This window comes from Cydia pomonella, chromosome 14, assembly GCF_033807575.1.
Source record: "Cydia pomonella isolate Wapato2018A chromosome 14, ilCydPomo1, whole genome shotgun sequence".
NCBI lineage: Eukaryota > Metazoa > Arthropoda > Insecta > Lepidoptera > Tortricidae > Cydia > Cydia pomonella.
The window spans coordinates 21256871-21279300 of NC_084716.1; the positions used below are offsets into that span (position 1 = coordinate 21256871).

A 22430-nucleotide genomic window follows, 5' to 3' on the forward strand; every position below is an offset into this window, starting at 1 on the left:
TTAAACAGACTACATTAAACCACTAGACTGCTAATATTCATTTCTTATAAGTCACATTATGTATTCTACTCTAATTTCAAATTTTTGCTTTTATAATCTCAAATCATACTAAAAAGCTTCTCGTTAGTGCATTGTAATATACTTAAATTGAAGAATAAAGATTTTTCAGTTTTCACCTTAAACGGATAATTTTGTATAGAACAATCTATACACAGAATGAGTTGTTTTACTTGCTCTTTAGTGTACTCCTTAATCCGGAATGAGGGCAATGGACATATCCATAATAATGAAGCCAAGATCTAGATTTAGTTTATAACAGTGCCTGCGCCTAATCTCCGGAATCCAGTGTCTGTCAGTTACTGTAGGATCTGACAATAAAACGTTATTACTTAAGTTTGAGTAAGTCTTAGGCCCACTGGTATAAACATCTGCATGGAAAACTTAGTTAATATTTGGGGTACCAAGACGACCGGCGAGACTATTCGAGTCTTCAGACTGACAAGCAGTGCCACGACTGATATATCGACATTTCTTATTTTGTAATACTAAAGTGGACTCTAGCATAGTCTTGGTCCAATCGAATGTCCTATATGGCGGTCTTTGGAATGAATATAAATTAAACAATTAAATAAACCCCGACCATGCTGTCTGTTGAATTAAAGCGTCGGTAATTATCTAAGAACAAAAGTGTATACGTAATCATTCAAAAATTGTACTTTTATCGGTTTATTTTGGACTTTTTGTTTACTAGACTTATATTGACCGGGATATGGACCGTGATTACCTTTTGTATTGTTTTCGAGCTCGCGATATTTTGACGCAGTTACATGCATCTTGTTCACGGCTAACTGAATATAGCAGGTAGGTGTCAATATTGTTTAGATGACGGTTCATATCCCAGTCAACATAATTCTAGTGAAACTAACCGTAAATCATTAAAAACTGTGAACTTTTTGTTCAAACTAACTTCAAAAAAAAAAAGATTTTTAATCACATCATCTCCCGACCCCCTGTCATTAACCACGTGATATTTTCTTATCAAATTTAAATAGACTCCAAATAGTTAACAGAACACCGATACAGTTTCCCGTAACGCTAAGATCCGAGCTCGAAGCGAAGAATGTCGAAGCTATTAAAAGTTGAATCAACAGTTGTTGTCGCGGCAACAAAAGCGAAAAAGCTGAGCAGCCGAAGCCGTGAAGCGAACGAGGGCGGGCTTGGGGTGCCGCGGCAGGCACAGCGGACACTCTTCCTCTTATTGTGATTAAGAAATCTTTTAAATTAACAAACTTTATACACACTACTTACGTATACGAGTAAAAATACTGTCAATCTATTACAAAGTCAGCATTGCGATACAACGAGGAAATGCCGCCAGCATCCTTGGTACAATGCCCTAAGGCCTATTTTAGATTTAAGCTAGTTATAGATTAAGATTTTGGTTTTTCAAAATAAAATACAATATCTGAACTTAATTTCAAGGCACAAAAAAGTCACGAGGACTTGTAGCAAGTACCTAATATTTTATATATCAGTGATCATACAAATGCATCAGCCATCCTGGCAACTCTGTGACGCATTAGCTATTTGTTTTATGACAGCCAGTAGTATTTTGGAAGCCTGCAACTATTTCACCAGTGAAGCTGCAATTTTTCTGTTTTCTGTCGGGCCACAAAAAAGTACCCGATTGACACCTCATTCTCGGCACTGTTGTGTTGATGCTACTGTTCTAAATTCACGCCCCTACCTGTTCAGAACGCATCTTAGTGACGTCACGAACGGCCGATGACCTGCGAAATTTGAGATTCGGCAGCGATCGTATATAACGTCCGCCGACAGCAGCCAACAAAATCCTGTAAAGACATTGAGCGACAACTTGTACTGTAATTTGATCCTTATTTATAAAAATAAATCCTTGTACAAAAGTTTTTAATAACAAGTCTTCATTAAATATGCGCTTAGGCATCCCTGCTCTATTTAAAAAGCGGCCAAGTGCGAGTCGGACTCGCCCATGAAGGGTTCCGTACCATTTATGACGTATTAAAAAAACTACTTACTAGATCTGGTTCAAACCAAGTTTCGGTGGAAGTAATGTATATCATATATATTTTTTAGATTTTTCATTCTGTTATTTTAGAAGTTACGACACATTTTTCCACTTTGGAAGTGTCTCTCGCGCAAACTATTCAGTTTAGAAAAAAATGATATTAGAAACCTCAATATCATTTTTAAAGACCTATCCATGGATACACGTATGGGTTTGATGAAAAAAGATTTTTTGAGTTTCAGTTCTAAGTATGGGGAACCCCCAAAATTTATTGTTTTTTTTCTATTTTTGTGTAAACATCTTAATGCGGTTCATAGAATACATATACTTACGAAGTTTGAACAGTGCTCTTATAGTTTAGGAAAAAAGTGGCTGTCACATAATCGGACAGACAGACGGACATGACGAATCTATAAGGGTTCCGTTTTTTGCCATTTGGCTACAGAACCCTAAAAAGGAGCTTAGGCCTCAACACTACCCAAACATAAACTGCTAAAACCATAATATAAGCTTTTCGGCTTTGCTGTATACGGGTAAAAATAAACAAACAAGGCAGTAAACCGCCCCGCTCTAATCGGTACCTCACCCTATCCGCAACACAATTAACATTCCTCGCCACCACTTTAATAGAATAATAAAACACGTAGTTTTACTCCGCCGCAACTAGGGTGGCCAGACTTCTCAAATTTCTCGGCTTATATCGATTTTTAACTTCGGAATTTGGCCATGTTCCAAAATTTGAGGAATTCAGTTGAAGAAAGAATGCTATCCCGAATTTTGATGTTTAAAAAATAATAATTTAAAGCAATTTATTTCCGGTAGGTAAGTACTTAACATTTCTTTTTTTCTCGATTGCTCATCCCTCAAATGGGCGAATATATGTGTGAGTAGCGGTGACTATCCCTTATAATAGGGTTATTTTATCCACGAATGTTGTGTCGATGTAATCCCGAAAGGGTTTCACAGTGTTTTTCCGTATGATATAATGTATGAGTATTACCTATATGTAAAAATAGTAAATAATAACATTTAGGAAATCTGAAAGCCTAAAACAGGAAAACCTGGCGACCCTTCCCGCAACTAGCGGCTTCAATGCTTCGATTGACTCGCCTTCGTCTCTAAACTAACGCTGGAAATGTTTTACCGCTTTTGTGTGAAATGAAAAAGTTTGCAAAGAAATGCAAATTACGGTGCAATATTTGTTTAAAATAAAGGTTGCTTGAGACGTTTTATTATACTCGTAAATAATCGACACGACTCAAATTTAGTAGTTTTATCACATTTAAATTAAATACATGTCTTGAACAGCCAGACAGCCAGGCGACCAACAAATTGATCTTTATAAGGGTTCCGTATTTCCTTTTTGAGGTACGAAACCCTAAAAACTTTGAATTATAATGTCATGGGTTATTACTAACAAGTAATGAAACCCATAAGATATAGTATGGACTGCTTCTATAAATGGAGACCGCACTTGTCCGGGCCTTAGAATTTCCATGCAAATCTAAACTGACAGTTGGAGTGTCTGTCCTGCCTATCAACATAAAGACAGAACTCTCTTGAGCCCAGCAAGTCAAGCGCTAGAAAGGCTATCTTCTCTGTCTAAATAATGGTATAACTGCAGTTAAGTTCCAAAATTAAAGCGCTTAGATTTAAATATCGCTATAATTATTTATTATAATTAGGTTTATTGTCACGTCAACACATCTTCTTAGTCGAACCTTCGTGTTTTACATTTATATCATTTATTCGTTACATTCTAGCGGTTTTTTTTTGCAGGTGGACAGCGACGTAGAACTAACAGAAGAGGAAAAGCGTGCCTGGCAGAGTCTTCACGGCGGCTGGGGCAAGAGGGGCTGGCAGGACCTCAACTCAGCGTGGGGCAAAAGAGCTTGGCAGGACCTCAACTCCGCCTGGGGCAAGCGCGCCTGGCAAGACCTCAACTCAGCTTGGGGAAAACGCGGCTGGCAAGACTTGAACTCCGCGTGGGGCAAACGCGGCTGGCAGGACCTTAATTCTGCTTGGGGTAAACGCGCTTGGGTTGATATGAACCAGCCGTGGGGCAAGCGGGCATGGCAAGATCTGAATTCCGCTTGGGGCAAACGGGCTTGGCAAGATTTGAACTCTGCGTGGGGCAAGCGAGGATGGCAGGACATGAGCTCGGCGTGGGGAAAGAGAGCACCGGTTAGAACAATTCACTTACTATTATTTATGGCCATAACTTCGAAGTACTACCTTCAGTGTTCTTAACTTTCTACTTTTACATTTCCCGTTTGGGAGTGCATTCGTTATATTATAACACTTAAAGCGAACTACCATAAATAAATGAAATGAAATCCTGAGGGCAAGAAATTTCCACAACACCATCTTTTGTATTGAAAATTTTTAGGACTTTAAGTAGCAATGAGTCCTGAATTGTGGATTTTTTTTAATGATCCGTGAAAGGGTAAACAAGTTTTAATAATGTAGGTTATATATCTAATAGATGACTTTGGAAATACATCTTGGTAAAACATGTTGGTGTCCACAGGAAAAATGGGCAAATTTCCACGGCTCGTGGGGCAAGCGATCAGGGCCCGAGGCCGACTACGAGGACTTCGACGTTGAGCAACTAGTACCGGTACAGCAGGTTAGCTAGTTGATCAATTCACAAACAACAGACAGAGACAACCTTCCAACCGTTCACAGGATCAATGAGAAAGGAGTTTTCGACAATGTTCTCCTACTAAGAAACCACAGTTGGTAGATGTAGATTTCATATAACTTTTCCTTCTAACAACTTTAACTTAAGTGCCAATTTTATATAAACAGCTCACTAATTTACATACCGTCAGCCACAATTATACATTTCCAGCAAATCCGATCGCCATAATTGATATTATTTGAAGCTGTCAATGTTAGAGCATTTTTACATTGTCCAATCCAATATCGGCTATACGATGTACTTGCGATGCCATAGGGCACTCTCTAGCTGCTGTTTTTGTCCAAGAGTCATCCGTCATCCGATATCGTATCGACAATGTGAAAACGCTCTTAGCGTCAAGTGATACGCTTGAAATGTTTTTTCAGTCCTTCGGCCTTTGACCATATGGTTGTTATAATGATTTTTCTCGTTGAATAGATTGACAGCAGCGAACACGCAATGGAAGCCCCGGAGAAGAAGGCCTGGTCGGCGCTCCACGGCGCGTGGGGCAAGCGGCCGGTCAAGCCAATCACGAACAGCGGTATGTAGTGCTTTCTCGCTTGCTCCCTCCATGTCCCCCTTAGAGAGACCTCACACTAGCGTCTCCCGAGCGTCAGCGTCTAGTCCACTATGGCTGCTGCTCGACGCAACGTTAGCGCAACTGCACAGAGACACCATTTGCCACAGCGCTGACTAGACGCTAGTGAGATATCTCGTACAAGCACTGTAGAACTTTAGTAGTTTCCCTTGGGACGTTCTAGCGCCCATACCGTAGTAACTAGACAATACAAAAGCTCATGATATTTAGTCAGGATACATAAGCGGTGAACGCAATATTTGAATGGGCCGTGTATATGAAGAAACACGCTGTAATAGAGTATCTATGGGTGAGCGGCCAAGCTAACTCAGCATGACAAAGTGTACAGATGTCATGATTAATGTCAAATTTCTATGAAAATATGACGTTAATAATGACACTCCCTCAATTTGTTACTTTCAAGTCTGTGTAGAGTTAGCTTAGACGGCAACAGGAACTACGACATAAACCATAGTTCGTGATAGTTATCAGTGTTATCACACACTGTGGCAACTACGCTACGAAGTGCTTTCTCACTGGCTCACCCACACCCCGTCTTATAAGCACTGTATAGATTGTAGTTAGTTAGAATTAAATAAAAATTGTGGATGGAAAGCCACTCAAGTAGCCAATAAAAACTGCGATATTTGGTGCTCTCTCGCTTACACTCTCTATCTTACAAAAACTGTCTAGAGTGTAGTTATATCTTTAGTACTTTTCGCAAATATGATATAGTTATGATCCCTTCACATGTTAAAAAGAAGTACTTTCCTCTGGAGCTGTACGTCCATGCCGTAAGCAATATTTTTACCTTATACATAATTGAAAAGAACGTCCATAGCAATATTGCAGCTTCGTGTCGCGTAACTTTACTCAATTTAATCTACCACGTGCACTCCTCTTAAACTCCTGGTTGGGATCTTGAGCGACGGGGTTCATAGATAGATATAATTACTGAATAATAAACACATAAAACGGAATAACAATGGAGTAGCATATCGTTAACGTAAATGAATTATAAAAACTTAGATACATATTCAATTCAAGACAATTCCTCATATTGACCAAAATAAATTATTACCCGAGAAGCCGTCATTTTTAGTTCAAACACGGATAAAAAGTACACTTCCGGTTTACACTTTTTCGTGATTTTCTCGGAAACAAATGGGAATCATATTTTAAAAACTGTTGTCTTAGATACAATACAGCACAGCCCATACCGTTAGTAACTATCAATTTTCTTTTAGATATCCAGATAAATAAAAAAAGTCCATAGACATGACACGTTTTCATCACTTTTGAATGTAAATCTGCTATCTATTAGACTCTTTTAGATTAGACCTCACATTTGAACTCTGGTTCGTTGTCTTCCGCGCTTCCATCACATCTAGGTACTTATAATATTTTCCGGCGTCGGCGCTCAGCTTCGTTCAACTTCCATCAAAATGTATTAGTTCGCAGTTTTCCACTTGATAGCTTCTCTAGATGAGTGAGCACCGCCAAACGGCGAAGATACTTATTGACAAATATTCCCCTGAATATTTAATTATTAGTTACAAGTTGAACATAATCGCAAAGTGTGAATCGCAAATATTTACCTGCAACTTAGTCTATTCAAAATAATACGAAAAAGTTACTGATTTTTAATAGGTTATGTAAGTATTACGAACAAAAAGTCTGTTGTTTTTTCTCCTTTTAATACCCTAAGTAATCAGAATAACTAGATTGAGGCCTCTTTTTTATCATCTAAGGTCAGTGTAGAAAAGATCGGCATATAAAATTTCAGGGAATCAGGGAAGACCGTCGTATGGCACGAACTTTCGTTCACGTTCATCGCTCAGACACAGTCAGAAAGGAATAACTTCACTCCTTCTGCTCTACCTACCTTCTGTAAGTAGAGTATGTTTTTTTATAAATAAATAAATAAATATTATGGGACATTATTACACAAATTGACTAAGTCCCACAGTAAGCTCAATAAGGCTTGTCTTGGGGGTAATTAGACAACGATATATATAATATATAAATACTTAAATACATAGAAAACTCCCATGACTCAGGAACAAATATCCATGCCCATCACACGAATAAATGCCCTTACCAGGATTCAAACTCGGGACCATCTGCTTCATAGGCAGGGTCACTACCCACTAGGCCAGATCGGTCGTCAGTATGTGTATAAACGCAAGAGTTAAACGTAATACGTATAAACGTAAGAGCTTATAGACGACGTTCCCTTACAGACGATTTCTTCCACATTGACCTTGATTAACAAATTATTAAAAAAAAATGTTAATTATATACCTATTTGGGTACCTTATTGTAACTTCATAGGATTTTATAATGGAACCAGAATCACTGTTTAGTAAAGGTTCAATATATATATTTATATTTACAATTTAATCTTTGTTTTAATTTGACATAGAGTTAGACCAAGATAAGTGGGGAACGATTTTGATAGTCCAGACACTGCCAGTGTTATTTTAAACGTCAAACATCTATGTAATTATGACGTTTACTTAACACATGCACAGACTAGGCTATCAAAACCGCTGCCGAGTTATCTTGGTCTCAGCCTATTTGTTTATAAATTAAATCCGACAGAAGTGACTATTTGAAATGTCCAAAAACAAACCAAACACATTTTCCTCAAGCGGATTTCTTCGCCCGATTACGAGTACAACCCTTGCTCCAAAAATATTTATAGGTATTTTACTCTGTTTATCACGAAAGTATTTTTAGATGGTAGAAAAAATATAATTTTAAGGGTATCTTGAACTGTAATCAAGCAAACATCTCGAGACGATTTTCCGGATAATTTTAACAGCCGGATGGTTGAGCAGCTATTTCGGTCTCGAATGAGATTTGGCTAAGTGTTCTAATACTTGTGCGGAAGCGGGAGAGTCAAGGAGCTCGATTCCGATATTAATTTATTTCTCTGATCAACCTCGTGGCCTGCTAAAAAGTATGTAATCGGAAAATGACACTATATGAGTTTACTGTACATATGTAAAATATTTTCTATTATTTTATTGACTGTAAAAACAATACGCAATTTTATTCTGAGTTTTTTTAGAGTAGAAGACTAAGACAGAGTTATAATTTCTCGTGAAGATATACTTTTTCATATAATTGTTAAAACCAGCTTGTTTTCCAAAGATGTGGTATAAACTCGCCTTTGCTAAGTAAGCTGTTGGAATGTGACCCCTGATTCGATTTCCCGCGGGTCCAACCGCTGCGGGATATTTGACGTCTTAAACGTACACGTCATTTTGGGGGCAGTTTTTGGGCGCCCGGGAGGCATTCGAACTTTACTAATAGATCTCATTTGAAAATTTATCGCAGCTTAAAAACCATAACTAACATTGGTCGAATGTAGTTGCGCGAGAATTAGATAAAAAATGTATGCGCAAAAATAAAATTAAAAAGTTCATTTGCTGTTACCGCTGTTATGGCTAGGGAAGGAAAACAATCTTGTCGTTCTCTAAACAATCTAATACATTTCGTATTTCGATTTAAAAAGCTGGTAGGCTCACTGTACTAAAAACTGCCAGCTTTTACATTTGAGTCTTTAAATTATCTGGAGCCCCAAAAATGTCACTATTGACTGCTAACAGATCAAATCCATAACAGTTTCAGTATAAGAAATTAAAACCAGAATATCACATCAATCGACCTCATCTTCACCTTGGCTTTTCAAGAATATCCCATTTTATCAAACGTTTTCCTTTTTGCATTTTAAATACTAAGAGATGGTAGATAAACCGGGCAGTTGGTCAAATACACACGCAGACATCATAAAAATAAAAATAAATAAATTGCCAAAATTAAGTTTCGCATAAATTGGTAAAATACTTTAATAGTTCGATTTTTTTGCATTAGAAAGAAGGTAAGCGATTTTGACGTGTCTTTTTATGAAAAACACTTTTGAAAAATAAGTCACGGCAAATATGTAACAATGATAAATCATATACGATCATTTACATTATTTTACTTTCATACGTAGTAGTTACTGGTTTTTATAAAGCATTTTTCAATAAAAAGACATGTCAAGATTGTTTACCTCTTTTCTAATGCTAAAAAAATGAACTATATTGAAAATTAAGGCTTCAGTAGGCATTTAGACTTTAAAATGAAGTGAACGCATGATCTCGATTAAGTCATGCAGGCTGCCATTAATTCCGCGGGCGTTGTTCGGCAAACTTTTTAAGCAGATTAACATGAAACCATAACTCGCGGCAGCTCGCTGGAACAGAACGTTTCATTTGCCGTTATTTTGTAACATGGGAAGATGCTAGGGTTGCCTACAGACTATTTAATGTTATAAAATGTGGAAATTTGTAATTGGCTTACTGTTTCTATTTCGCAACCTATTTTGTTTCTCTAGATGTAAGTTGTCCTAAGATATAAAATGAAATAAAACCGCTGAACTTATTTCGATGAAATTTGGTATGAAGATAGTGTGAGGCCTGGGAAAAGACTAAGTATAGTTTTTTTCAATCATTATTATCGTGGAATAATCATATATACAAGTCAATCTGCACGGCAGTGGCACCTTCCTATTAGCAGTTATGGGATACATTAAAATTGAAAAATAGTGTACTAAATTAACCCACAAAAGTACATACTCATTTGAACACATCAAGCTCGATTGTGACTTCTGATTCCTTCACCACGCACTTCGCACATAGCCAAATGGCGTGAGCATTAATATGACTTACAAAGCCTAATTTGCACACAAATTTACCTACATCCGATTCCCTTTGGGAGCGCAGGTTCATAACCTACCAACTGTGGCATGTAAAAGTATTTGGAAATATACAAAGAAACCACCACAGCTGATTATAGACTTATTTATTGTTTTTCTTGCTTGCTGCTACAACCTACCCTACTTCTTAATCTACCCACACAATAAATACTGACAATCGCTTATCGCGCAGAATAGAAAATATACGAGTATCAACATACCGAAGTATAGTATGTCCAAACTGCGGCATGACGCAGGTTCCTAGTCAATATTTAGTGTGGCTGGCATTTCTTCTCTTTATCAATAGAATTGTGCGTTTAAAATGTACTCCATTTAGGGAAAACAGCAACCCTACGCTGAGTTCGGAGCTACGAATGGTCGTATAATCTGGAATTAGGCGCAATGAGCGCGACTCGACGGCCTAATACTGCTGTTTATATTACTCCCGACAGTAGTCGGAGAAAACCAGCGGCAATTCAGAAAGCTTACTGGCCGTGTTCCTATATTATATACTAGTGTGGGCTTTATGCATGACAGTTGCATTCGCTAGGTTATCTGCCACACTAGATGACTGTTGAAAATGTGTAGAAATAAATTATATTACTTATATGAAAAAATACCCAATAATCATTCTTACAAATCGAGTTCTAAGCAGATTAGAAAATTTCTATAAGCTGGAATCAAGTTTAGACGAAAAACTGTTTTGTACCCATTTTATTAACCCAGTATATTTTCTGATTATTATGTTTTATTAGCTGTACGAGAATACAATTAGCTTTATTTACATTCTACAAGGTCTCCTAATTCCGAGACTAACTAGTAAGACGACTTTTATTTAGTTGAAGCAAATAAAAAAGCTCACATTGCAAGTATATTTTTATGAAAATTGATAAATTCTATACATTAAGTTAACTAAACTTTTGATTTACGTAAATTGCAAAGTTCAAATTGCTTTCAGAAAGCATTTTGCACGACGTCAAAATATTAACATAGGTACCTAAATTTTATTTTTAAATAGCTGTTTATTGAGCAACAAGAGTGTCAGTACGAATGAACAATTAGGATTGTTTAAAAATAACTTACAGTATTTTTAAATATTCCATCGAAAAAATGTCTATTTAACTAGTCTAATCCTCCCTCCATTTTAACTATATCCCACTTTACTATAGTCCATTTCACGCTGCTTGGGTACAATTCTATACAATTACAGGTACCCTTAAAACGTGGAATAAGTTACACATTGTTTGAAAATGACAGATGTCACAGAAATATACTATAGTTACTGTGAAATACAGTTTTTGTTCTAAAAAAAATCCTACATTTCCTACATACAAATTTCAGACTGTACTTTATCCCTCCGTACCAAATAAACCAATACCTCTCTTTGGGTAAAACTTGGTTCGATTCAGCAACATTTGATTTCGTTCGGGTTTATTTCAGCAGCTCCGTTTCAAATAATCCCCTCAATAGAGTTTATTAATCTGCTTATTGTTTAATCCTACCTCTACTTTATATTCAGCTCCTATTGAGACTCGGATGCTGCAAATAGCTACGTAGAATAGAAAAGGGTTGAGGAGTTCAAACTTAAAATTGGTAGAATATTAAAACCGTAAATAAGCTATAAAATATTAAAGTTCCAATATAAAAGCTCGAAATTACGAACTTACTGCCAAAGTTCGTAATTTCGAGCTTTTATTTACATAACTATGTACTAGCATCTAAGCACAAACTCATCAAAGTTGAGTGCTGCTTAGTTTATTTTTAAGTACCTATTGTATTTGATGTTAATTAGGTACTTATTCTTCAGTGCTACTAATGAATTGCTTATTCAGGGCATTTTATGTAAACATAACATATGCGAGGTATTTTATTCAGATGTACTTAGGTTTTACCTACTTCTTGGTGTAAGATTCGTAAAAAACTAGAGAATGACGCGTGATGTGCTCACAGGGGCGTATTACTGGAAGCGAGAGCCCGGCTGGACGAACCTAAGGGGCATGTGGGGCAAGCGCTCCGTCGACGATGACGACCATGGTAACGCACCGAGAACGAGGGTCCGCGGTAGCACTGTTGGTTGGCTAATGCCAGTTTCAATACCTAATCCATACATTTTCCGATATGTCGTAATGAGCCAATTTAAAAAGAGAGTGTCAAGATCCACGCAATTGAATTCAGAAAGATCAAAAACGTACTGGTTCAGAAATAATAACCACCACTTTATGCATAAAGTAAGCATATTGAGTAAATCGTGGCAATAAGACTTCTCGGATATATTTTCTGAGACTATTCGATAATAATAACTAGATTTATAATAGTAGCCTTAAAGACCATGTCTGTATTGAGTTTCGGTCTAAGTATAACTGAATTTAATTCATTTATCCAATAAAGTTCGACCTGAGATGTAAAAAGAAGTTAACAAGAAACGTTAACATATCACTTTTTAACGTTGTTATTAAAAGTCCACAAGAAATTAGACAGTCTGATCGATATTGTAAAATCTATTCTCTACCTCTCTACCGTCAAAACCTATGTAACTTTTGTTCCTGATGCAATACAGTTATTTTATTAGGTACTATAACCAGCCCACAGTGTTACCAAGGGTACCAGTCCTCGCTAAAAGCACGAAGATAGTTGGAAGGCTTCTAGATCGACGGCACTTGTGGCATCCGTGTACTAGAGTAGTTACCAGTAGTGCTTGTAGTCTTCCCCTTCACTCCGCTCTTGCTGTGCTCTTCTGTTTCAGTGTCACTAGTCTTCACAGTTTCAGTGTTAGAGAAATAAGCTTTTCAGGAATTTGACACCTTTTCATTTACTCTCATTTGTACGACGTTGATGTTTTCTTTAAGATTGCCTCAACCGTCAAAAAGCCGGATAAAATAAAACTCTCATGCTAGGTGAAATTTTTTAGGTGATACAAGATGTACGCCATTGTACAGTCAATGCAAAATATATGTTGACATTTTTCGCCTTATTATACTTATATATGGAGTAAGGTGCTAAAGTGTAAACATTTCTTTAACGTTGACTGTAATCATTTCTATGATAAACTTTTACTATAGCAGCAACTCTGAAATCCCAAAAAAATCATGTTGTTGTTTTTATTCTGTGATTTCAGGATTGATTTCATGTCAATAGTTGCTCACAGTACATATATACAGTCGCGTATATTTGTTTATTTATCTAGTAACAAAATATTTACACGGCATTACAGATAAGCCAATATACCGAGAATTTATCTTGTATCACCTCGTATAGAATCTAAGCACTATCCGACATTAACATTGTACGTATAGTCAAGTGATTAGAATTTTGCCACACTTTGTACCTTGTTACAGTTAAATCAATGTCAGAGCCACTAGGGGTCTCTTTATTGTCACTGAAACAAAGTGCGACGTGGCACACAAATCTCATTCCCTGAAAGTATGTTAGTTACACGTACAAATGAGAGTTTAAATTGTAAATAACACACTGTATTTTTGTGTAATGCACATGCACAGTGCACATTGCACACGCACCACTTGTACATATCACGCTTTATTCAACCACTTTGCACTTATTAATATGATCAAAAGAAAAGCTACAAATTTCTACACAATTTAAAAATGTACTGTATTTACAGCCTGCCACTGTAGCTCCATGGCAACCCCAAAGTGTTTTTTGTCAAGTTGTTTTTTGTACTGTTTACCAAACGAGCAAGCTAACAGCAGTCGAATAATTTGCCGATTTATGAAACAAACCTTAACATATTTAAGTTAAAACCATCCCATGAAATTCCCGTTTTTTTTTCGACCAGAAATTGATGTATTTTGAAAGCAACATTTATATTAAGTATGAGAAAGTTCGAAAACAGTTTTTCTTTAGAATATTTAGTGCATCGCATTCCATATTTTTGACAGAGTATAAATGAAATCGTTAAGAGAATGAACGTTATAATTAAATGCCTAATTACCACGACCAAGACGATCCGAGCAGACGCTGACGGATGCGACACTTGATACAGCCAGAACGTCCCTTCAATATTTTGGTAGACAAGAAAATGTAGCCACTTTTAATGTGCTAAATTCGTACTCGAGTTTTCATCTAAATAACAAATCTGAAAAGGTATTAAATAACCCACTTAGCTTGAAATGTAATTTACTCTGAAAATCGGCACAAAAAGCACACGAACATTTTTTTTTACGAAAACACTGCATTTACAGCTATTGAAATATTGTTAAAAATTTATCATTAATAATGTCAACGCGCAACCAACGTATGACAACGACAATTGAAAGATCTTTTGTTTACGGCTTTGCTTGAAAATCGTTGGTGTTAGAGAGCTGTAATTGATGTCTGGGTGTAAGAACACATATTTATTATTAACCGCGTCGAAGGTAGAAGATAAAGCAAATTTTCCTAAAATCAAAGTACAGTACTACCGTTTTTTTTTAAATTTGTGGTGAATTTGTACAAATATAAATGTATAGACGAAGACATATACATATTTAATATCGACTTTAAGTTAAAACTCCCAGCTTAAGAACAAGAAACAATGTAAAATATTTAGAATCCGAAGCCCGGACTAACCGCAGCCGCAGAAACTCACATCCACAAGACAACTCGTCAAATTAAAACTTGCTGGAATTAATATCGCTAATGAAGCCCCGGGCGGGGCTTAAAAATTCCCAGCAAACAGAATTACCGCATTACTTGCCTGCTCGGTGCTCGCGGCTCAGCCTACGAGCACAACTTGGTATAGCTCCGCACCGAGCAAGAGCCAATTCAACGAGTTTACAACCTGTTTTCATTTAAGTGTTAGTGACACATTTTTCCAGTACCCCTAGTGTAAATATTTTCGACAGCGAAACGTTACGTACGCGTTTGCGTTAAGTGTCATTTTGTATGGGTTTTTGAACAGCGCGCCAAGCGGGACGTTTTGGAAAGTCAAAAATCTCATACAAAATGACACTTAACGCAAACGCGTACGTAACGTTTCGCTGTCGAAAATATTTACACTAGGGGTACAGTTATATTTTGGACGTTACGCACAGCAATGCTCTTTAATTTGTATGTACTATATAACAAGGATGACGAGATAGTCATTCTATGAATGTATTTTATTATTAAATGTAAAAAAACAATGTCTACAAGAAAAAAATGCATCCGTGTGTCTATTATGCATATTATCAAAGTATTCGTAAAATGTTAGGCTATCGCGAGCCAACCTTCGTGTTGAACTGAATAACTATAATCGGCTAACACGGCACGAAATAAACGATTAATTTAAAGCCATTTTAAGAGACACTGGTTTTAACATTATCTCTTGTTTTCACAAATATATTAGTACTAAGTATTTATTGTTATAGCAGCAGTGGAAACCCATACTCTGTGGAAGGTTCATAGGTCTTACAAACGATCTATGAGATATACAGCCCGTATGGGTTCAGAGCACTAAAAATTTACGCAAAATCAAGATTTTATGTATTCACTGTGGTAAATGAAGACAAAAACTTTTCAAACTTCTGCATAGTTTTGTAAGAATTAATAAACATGAAAAAACTTATCGCAACATCTAAAGCATGATTGAATTCCTAAATTAATTAATGGTATATTTATTTTCAAACTATTGTCCAAAACAAGTTATTTGTATATAAATAGTAATTACTTTAATATTATAAAAGTTAAACGCTAACCAGACGGCATGGAGAGATTAGATTGTTGAATTCGGAGGCTTTTTAATTGAAGTAATCAAAAAGCAATTAATATCTCGAATCGGGGACGAATTTATTGCTCGTTAAGGCTTCTCCGTGAGGTACGCTCGCCGTGTCGCTCCGCTTGAGAGGCACTGTCAAAGCGGGAAACTGTGCGTGAGCCCTATTTGGACATCGTATAATTTATTTACTACTGATATTGCCACACGTGGTTTTTCCTCTCACATAAATATTATAATAACATGTATATGCATTTTCAATCACGTACCTACATTTCATTTTCAATTATGTGCTTATCCACACTTGGTACTATACACCGTGTTTTTATTGAATTCCGTTAACTTCGGGGTATCGGTAAGTACGTTTAAGGAAGTAAATGGCATAGTTCATTAAAAAAAAAACTGTTTTTTAATTATTTTTATTTTTGTAAAAAGTAATTAAATGTTGCACATAGCGTTGTTGTAACACGGGCTACGTTGAACTTAACCAAACAATTGAAAACTGTGACATATCAATGTCATTTCGAACTTCGTTTTTCGCTTTTCGTACTTACGTTTTGTAGCAAATACAAAATTAACTCATACTAAACACTAATCAATATGTAAAGAGGCCCTAAGTCAAGTGTACACGCTCGTAAGGGCCTTATGAGAAAAAATTTAATATGTATTATCTCCGAAATGGAATTAATTAGAATACCGGGTGTCTTTGAGAAAGTGACTTAATTTAAGCTCAAGGGTGCACTCTTGAAATTAACGGAAATCAAAAAAAACACGGTGTATTGTAAATAATTGTTCAAATACATAGCCCATTTCACACGTGTACTTGACTCTCACAATTCAATATCTAATGTGTAAGTATAATGAGTTTTATTTAACCTGACAACTGAACATAAACAAAATAAATGAACTGACTTGACGCTACACGTCTAATTGCCATGTTGTTTACAAAACTTAGTAAAAGTTTTCTAACTTTGCTTTCTTATATTAAATACTGTTTTCATGTTAAATAAAACATCTACCAGACGTTTAACTAACTAGAGATGACAGAATAGGCTTATTTAAATGTTAAACCCGTTTGTTAACATAGCAAGCTTTCATCATCACAAGCAAGCAATCAAATGGGTTTACTTAGTAGATGTATTGTTTGTTGTCACACATGATATTTGATTGAAATTATTGTGTCATGTGTTGTGTGTCGTTAATGTTTGCTGTGAGAAGGTCTTATTTAGGCAAAACACATGTCCTGTGCTAGAAAATGTTGGAAGTTTCATGTCATTCTTAATCACCATGATCACATCACATCCTAGTTACAAGCTATTATACTGTTTGTTGAAGCTGTTGGTCCTATAATAAAGTAAAATAAAACAACATAAAATCATAAATTGATTCTAGAAGAGGTGGTTAAAGTCTAGGAAAAATCGTGCCCCCTAGGAGTTTGATCGTCGAAATGAAAGGCGCTACTCGGCACCGTGTGTTTAGTGGTAGATAGCTAAATGGCCAACCAAAACCATCGCATAATACGAGACAATATTAATACGGGACAATATTGTACAGCATTTATTGTAACTTTCTAATTCCAAGCACATTTTCTTAGACGACACCTCTTCTGCGATTAATGATTCTTTGTCACTATTGAACTTAATACATTAAATATATTTTAAATATCTCGTCGTAATTATACTAAATGTATATTTTAGAGTGACTTCAATGAGAAACTATGCAGATTTATAAATATAAATATTAGATTACGTGTCACCAACTCACCATTTTATAATGTTTGAATGGTCACGATCATCGCACAGCACGCCTTGTATGTTCCTAGTTTGACTGATTGTTACTTAAGTGTACATGTTGCCTGTTAATGTTCTCCAATTCAACTAAACATATTTCTCAAAGTTAATTAATAATAATTGAAGGTGTGAGTTTTCAATGCAATAAACGACTGAAATTACATGCTACTTATCACAAAAATAAATGAATTTAGATATATACAGTGGAGTAATGATATTTGAATTATCTGCTGATGTACGACGTTATTTGATTTGTGGGAACTGGATTATCAAACGTTAACTCTTGACAACCTAATTGTCACAAAATTAACGACAGTACTCAGCGTCATCTAATTGAACCGTCAAAACAACATAATAAATGATAACATTTAGTATGTTGTTATATTTAGAAATTCCGGCTCCGCATTGTCATAAAAACACGTACAATTATGAGTTAGCGTACAACGGAAGCCGCGACAACTTAAGGCGGGGTAAATTGTTTTCCACTTGTCATAAAGCACCTACATCTCGTCCGTTTTAAACGTCTGCGGTTTGGTCTAATTACCGCAACATTTTTATATATTTAAATGTAGTTACAGGGATCGGAAACCGGTATTTTTTGTATGGGAACGAAAACGGTATTTTTTCGTTCTTTGTTAATTATTTCATTCCTAATCGGGCAATCTAATAATACGAAGTCGTTATCTAAAAACACAACTGAGTCCTACATTTTGAGTATAAAATAAACCGAAATATATGGTTATTTCGATGTTTTTGCAAAAAACCGGTTCTGATCCCTGGTTACAGTAATTTGACCGCAGGCATATTTTCAAATGACCAGACATTTGTAAACTTCTGTATTATTTCCCTTATTTATTATTTTGTATTTTTTTCAGAGAGCAGCGCGACGAGAGACGAGGCCTAGACGAGTTCCACTAATGTAATAAATACCACGTCATATCCGTACGGTACAACATCTGTCTAACTACCTGTATATACGTTCCGGTTTTCCGGGTACACGTGACATTGTATCCGGAAAACCGTTTCTAAATTATTTGCATATAATCTGCGGCCAACTCGCTTTACTTCCAACCAGTAAAGGGACTTGGCTTTCAGTTCCTTTTACATATTGATATTAAATATAACGTACAAATATAGCTCTCCAGGACGTCACCTTCTAGTGTAAGAGTTATATAGCGTAAGGTGTAAGTTTATTTTGATCTCTGAGGGGGTGTAACTGAGGTTAGCATAGTTAGTTAATGAACTAATTGATTGTATTTTATTAGAAGTTGATGTAAATTATAATATAGCTGCCGCGCTGCGGCGTTTGTCCAATAAAAGTTCATTCGGAAGCTTTGTTCGTTTCATTTATATGTATACCTATGAAGGAAAAAAGAAAAAGCGTTTAATGTCAAATTAGAATGACGCGTACGTTTAAAGATAATCAAAGTGCAAAAGGGAAACCATCACGTATACGAACATTTCATGAGGGCGACAGAGGGAGACTACAAAAGAAAAAACGCGACCATTATTGAGCTATATAACGGCCGTTAGCGGCCACTTGAATTTACCAAAACATAAGGTCAGCTAACTGGAAAAACGAAAAGCTGTATTCAAGAGGTGGGTCATTATATTGGAATATATTGTTACAAAAGCAAGTCATTTACGCAATCACATATTATTTCTAGGCTATAACCGTGAAAATCGAAGTTCACAAATTACGGGCATCTTTTTCTGTTACTCTAATTACGCATTCATTGGAAGAATTAAAGAGAAAAATCGGTTTTCGCGGTAGGCCGGCGCCCTAAATTCAACACTTCCGGTGACACTTGACATCATTTAGATTTTCGTTGCATTCTTGATATTTAATAGGCAAACATTCTAGACTTGTGGCCAACATGCCAAGATAGCCCTAAAGTAAACTGTTCAGATGTACAGGTGCGAAGGTCGGGCGTAACTACCTATTCCAAAATAATGTACCTGCGACGAGAGCTGAATAGCAACATACCATTATAGAATCGTAAATTTGAACAGTATTGTTTTGTACATTTGAAACGCAATTGCAGGACCTAGGTACGTGCATTCACTTATAAAATTTCCATGCACAAATCATGCGCGAAAAGGTAGAATATCATTTACAATTGTAAATGATTTCAGTAAGTAGGTATTTACACAACGATATTAAAGAAAATCCTATAAATTATATAGGTAACTTAAATATCGATCATACCCGTAATAAATAAACTAATCATTAAAATTAAAAATTAAATATTAAATCTTAAAATAAGCTTATATATAAAAAATGCTCCCCAGGTCACCTTCATGCATTATGGTGCCCAGAAGGCTGGCAGCGTTACCTTTTTGGATGGCCAGGCTTACCTATCCTCTGGCTGAGGCTGGCAGCCCTCCAGTCACCTGAGAAATTTATTTGAAAATGGTTTTTCACAAAAATAGTTATTCCTATATGACACATTCACATAAATCTACAAATTATATAATCGCAAATGAGCTTCCTCGCGTTGTCCCGGCTATTTGCCTCGACTCGGATTACACGTATTTATTTAGGGCCAAATGAAGGTGTCAAAACTAATTCCCGAGACTGGAAATTAATTATTCTAAGAAATTTAATTTTATTGGCCTATAAGAAATCACAAATAAAATATATTTCCATCCACTCTCAAACTGCCATCATAATCTCTAAGCCGCTTTCTATATTGATTCAGTGAACAGCCATTGACAGCCTCGTCGTGAGTGAGGCAAATCGGGCGTGATCACGGAAATTTGAGGATTGGCGCGGCGTGACGGCTGTCAGGCGTGAGGCGTGAGGTGTGAGTGAGGCTTCAGTCGCGCCGGGATTTGAGCAAGCAGTCAATTCTTTAATCGTAAGTATTGGTATTGATGGATCATTTAATTGCACAATGTGTAAGTATTTTCAGAGAGATGTTATCGAACACTGTTTTTATTTAAGTATGATACTATCGGAATAAATAAGTAATAAAAAAAAAATTAAATAAATATTAAGTAATTAAATAACTATTATAGGACAAATTTACACAGATCAACCTATTACCACAGAAACCTCAATAAGGCTTGTGTTGAGGGTACTTAGACAACGATATGTATAATATATAGTTATTTAAAAATATAAATACATAGAAAACATCCGTAACTCAAGAACAAATATCTGTGATATAAATTTGAGTTTATATCGTTCGCTTGCCAGGATACCTGGATCTGAACAAAACCTTATTTGTCAGATCATAATTAGCTCATGCTTCTAGAGATCGCAGACCACGTCCCTCCAGCAAGATTTAAAGCTACATGAGAACGGATTTAAGTATTAACTTTGATGTATGTTCCTGAACGTCGTTTATCATTATCCAACATGAGTGAATCAATACCCTTGCAACAACGTAGTTCTGAAATGCAGCATGTTTGAAAAACAATTCAAGGGCTACTAGTCAGCCTACGGTGCTGTTTTACGTGATAAAAGCTAACGTCCTTATATTATAGGATTTTTTATCTGTAGATTGATTTTCGTCAGATTTTGATTAAATTTAGTGCTTATGTAGAGTTCCTTTTTATGTAAAATATAAGCGCAATTTCACCGTATGTTTAAAAAATCTTCCTCAAAATTACAAAAACGTTTCAACTGAAATATACCCTTTTTTTATAAATTTGGATTCCGTACTTATTTCACTCAGAATGTGGAGCTCTTCAAACATACAATTTACAGCAAGTAAAAAATTTATATATAGGTAAGCATTGGTCAATACGGAATAATTTAGTCTTAAGTTTACCAGCCAACAGTACCTTTTACTCACACTGCCGCTGTCCTAAAATGATATTCTTTACAATGTGTTCTCAGTTGGTAAAATGTTTGCTTAACAGTGCAGCTAGGATATCATGCTCTGCTGTGTAAGCTCTCTTAAGTTTGTTTAGTATGTGTACTGACTTGCGCCTCATTCCGATTAGTAAAACTACACTGGCGTGGCCAAAGTTCAGTACCGACTACAACACGTAAATTATCGAGAAACGAAATTTCCATTTTGATATCGTAGATGTCCCCATACACGCCTTTGTTGAAATCCTTAGGCTTTAAACTAGTGATGTTAAATAATAATAATTATAATAGGAAAGACACAAATATATTTATACTTAAACTTTATTGCAATTTTTTTTTAAAAAAATACATGAATTTAAGGGGACAAGTCATATTGCAACTTTATTTGTTAACTATATCGTCGCCACAGAAATATGAATATAAGGAGAAGTGGTTTGACAGCGAGGCGCGTGTCTCTATTTTCTGATCAAAATGATCAGAAAGTACGAGTTATTTGAAGATTGTGAAACGAGAACGTTGACTTTAATCGTCAGATAAGTGGCAAGTAGCTTATTTAGGACTTTACTTGGACATACTGAAACAGGCTCTTATTCATCACAATTTATTTAATTAATATTAGTTTCGTAGAAGAAACGTATGCTATTTTCTTCACTTGATTAACATTTACGAATGAATGACATATATTTATATTTTGCTCTTCTTTATTTGCGTATAAGTAGGTCGGCAAAAGACGGGCGTTTTGAGAATAAAAATGAGGTTGAATAGAGATTAGAGTATGAAAGACGAACGAGCGAGATGGATAAATATAAATGATAATGAATGAAAAGGAGCGCGAATACTAAATGTGAACAAATTTGTCGCGTGCGGTATTTCCGGTCCGATACGACCTTCAAGAAAAGATCATAACATCTTAAAGGCCAGCAACACGCATGCAACCCCTCTGGTGTTGAGTTGAGGGTGTCCTTGGGCGATAGTAATGCTTACCATCAGGCAATTCATTTGCTCGTTTGCCTCCTATATATCATAAAAAAACTTGATTCGGACGATGACGATATCGTATTCGAAAACAATTTT

General features: G+C 36.0%; 1 protein-coding gene across 6 annotated transcripts in view; it reads left to right on the top strand.

Annotated features, from left to right (window-relative positions):
- LOC133525191 (prothoracicostatic peptide-like) overlaps window positions 1-18866 on the top strand; it is a 111345-nt gene extending 92479 nt beyond the window's left edge. For 5 of the 6 annotated variants that reach the window (XM_061861468.1, XM_061861467.1, XM_061861469.1 and 2 more), the window contains exons 3-7: window positions 3827-4231; window positions 4578-4676; window positions 5169-5271; window positions 12005-12088; window positions 18409-18866. In XM_061861468.1, coding sequence (XP_061717452.1) covers window positions 3827-4231; window positions 4578-4676; window positions 5169-5271; window positions 12005-12088; window positions 18409-18437 — 720 coding nt within the window. In that variant the 3' untranslated portion in view covers window positions 18438-18866. The remainder of the gene's footprint in view (window positions 1-3826; window positions 4232-4577; window positions 4677-5168; window positions 5272-12004; window positions 12089-18408) is intronic. The other variant, XM_061861472.1, reaches the window with a different exon arrangement.
- Window positions 18867-22430: the final 3564 nt, after the last annotated feature.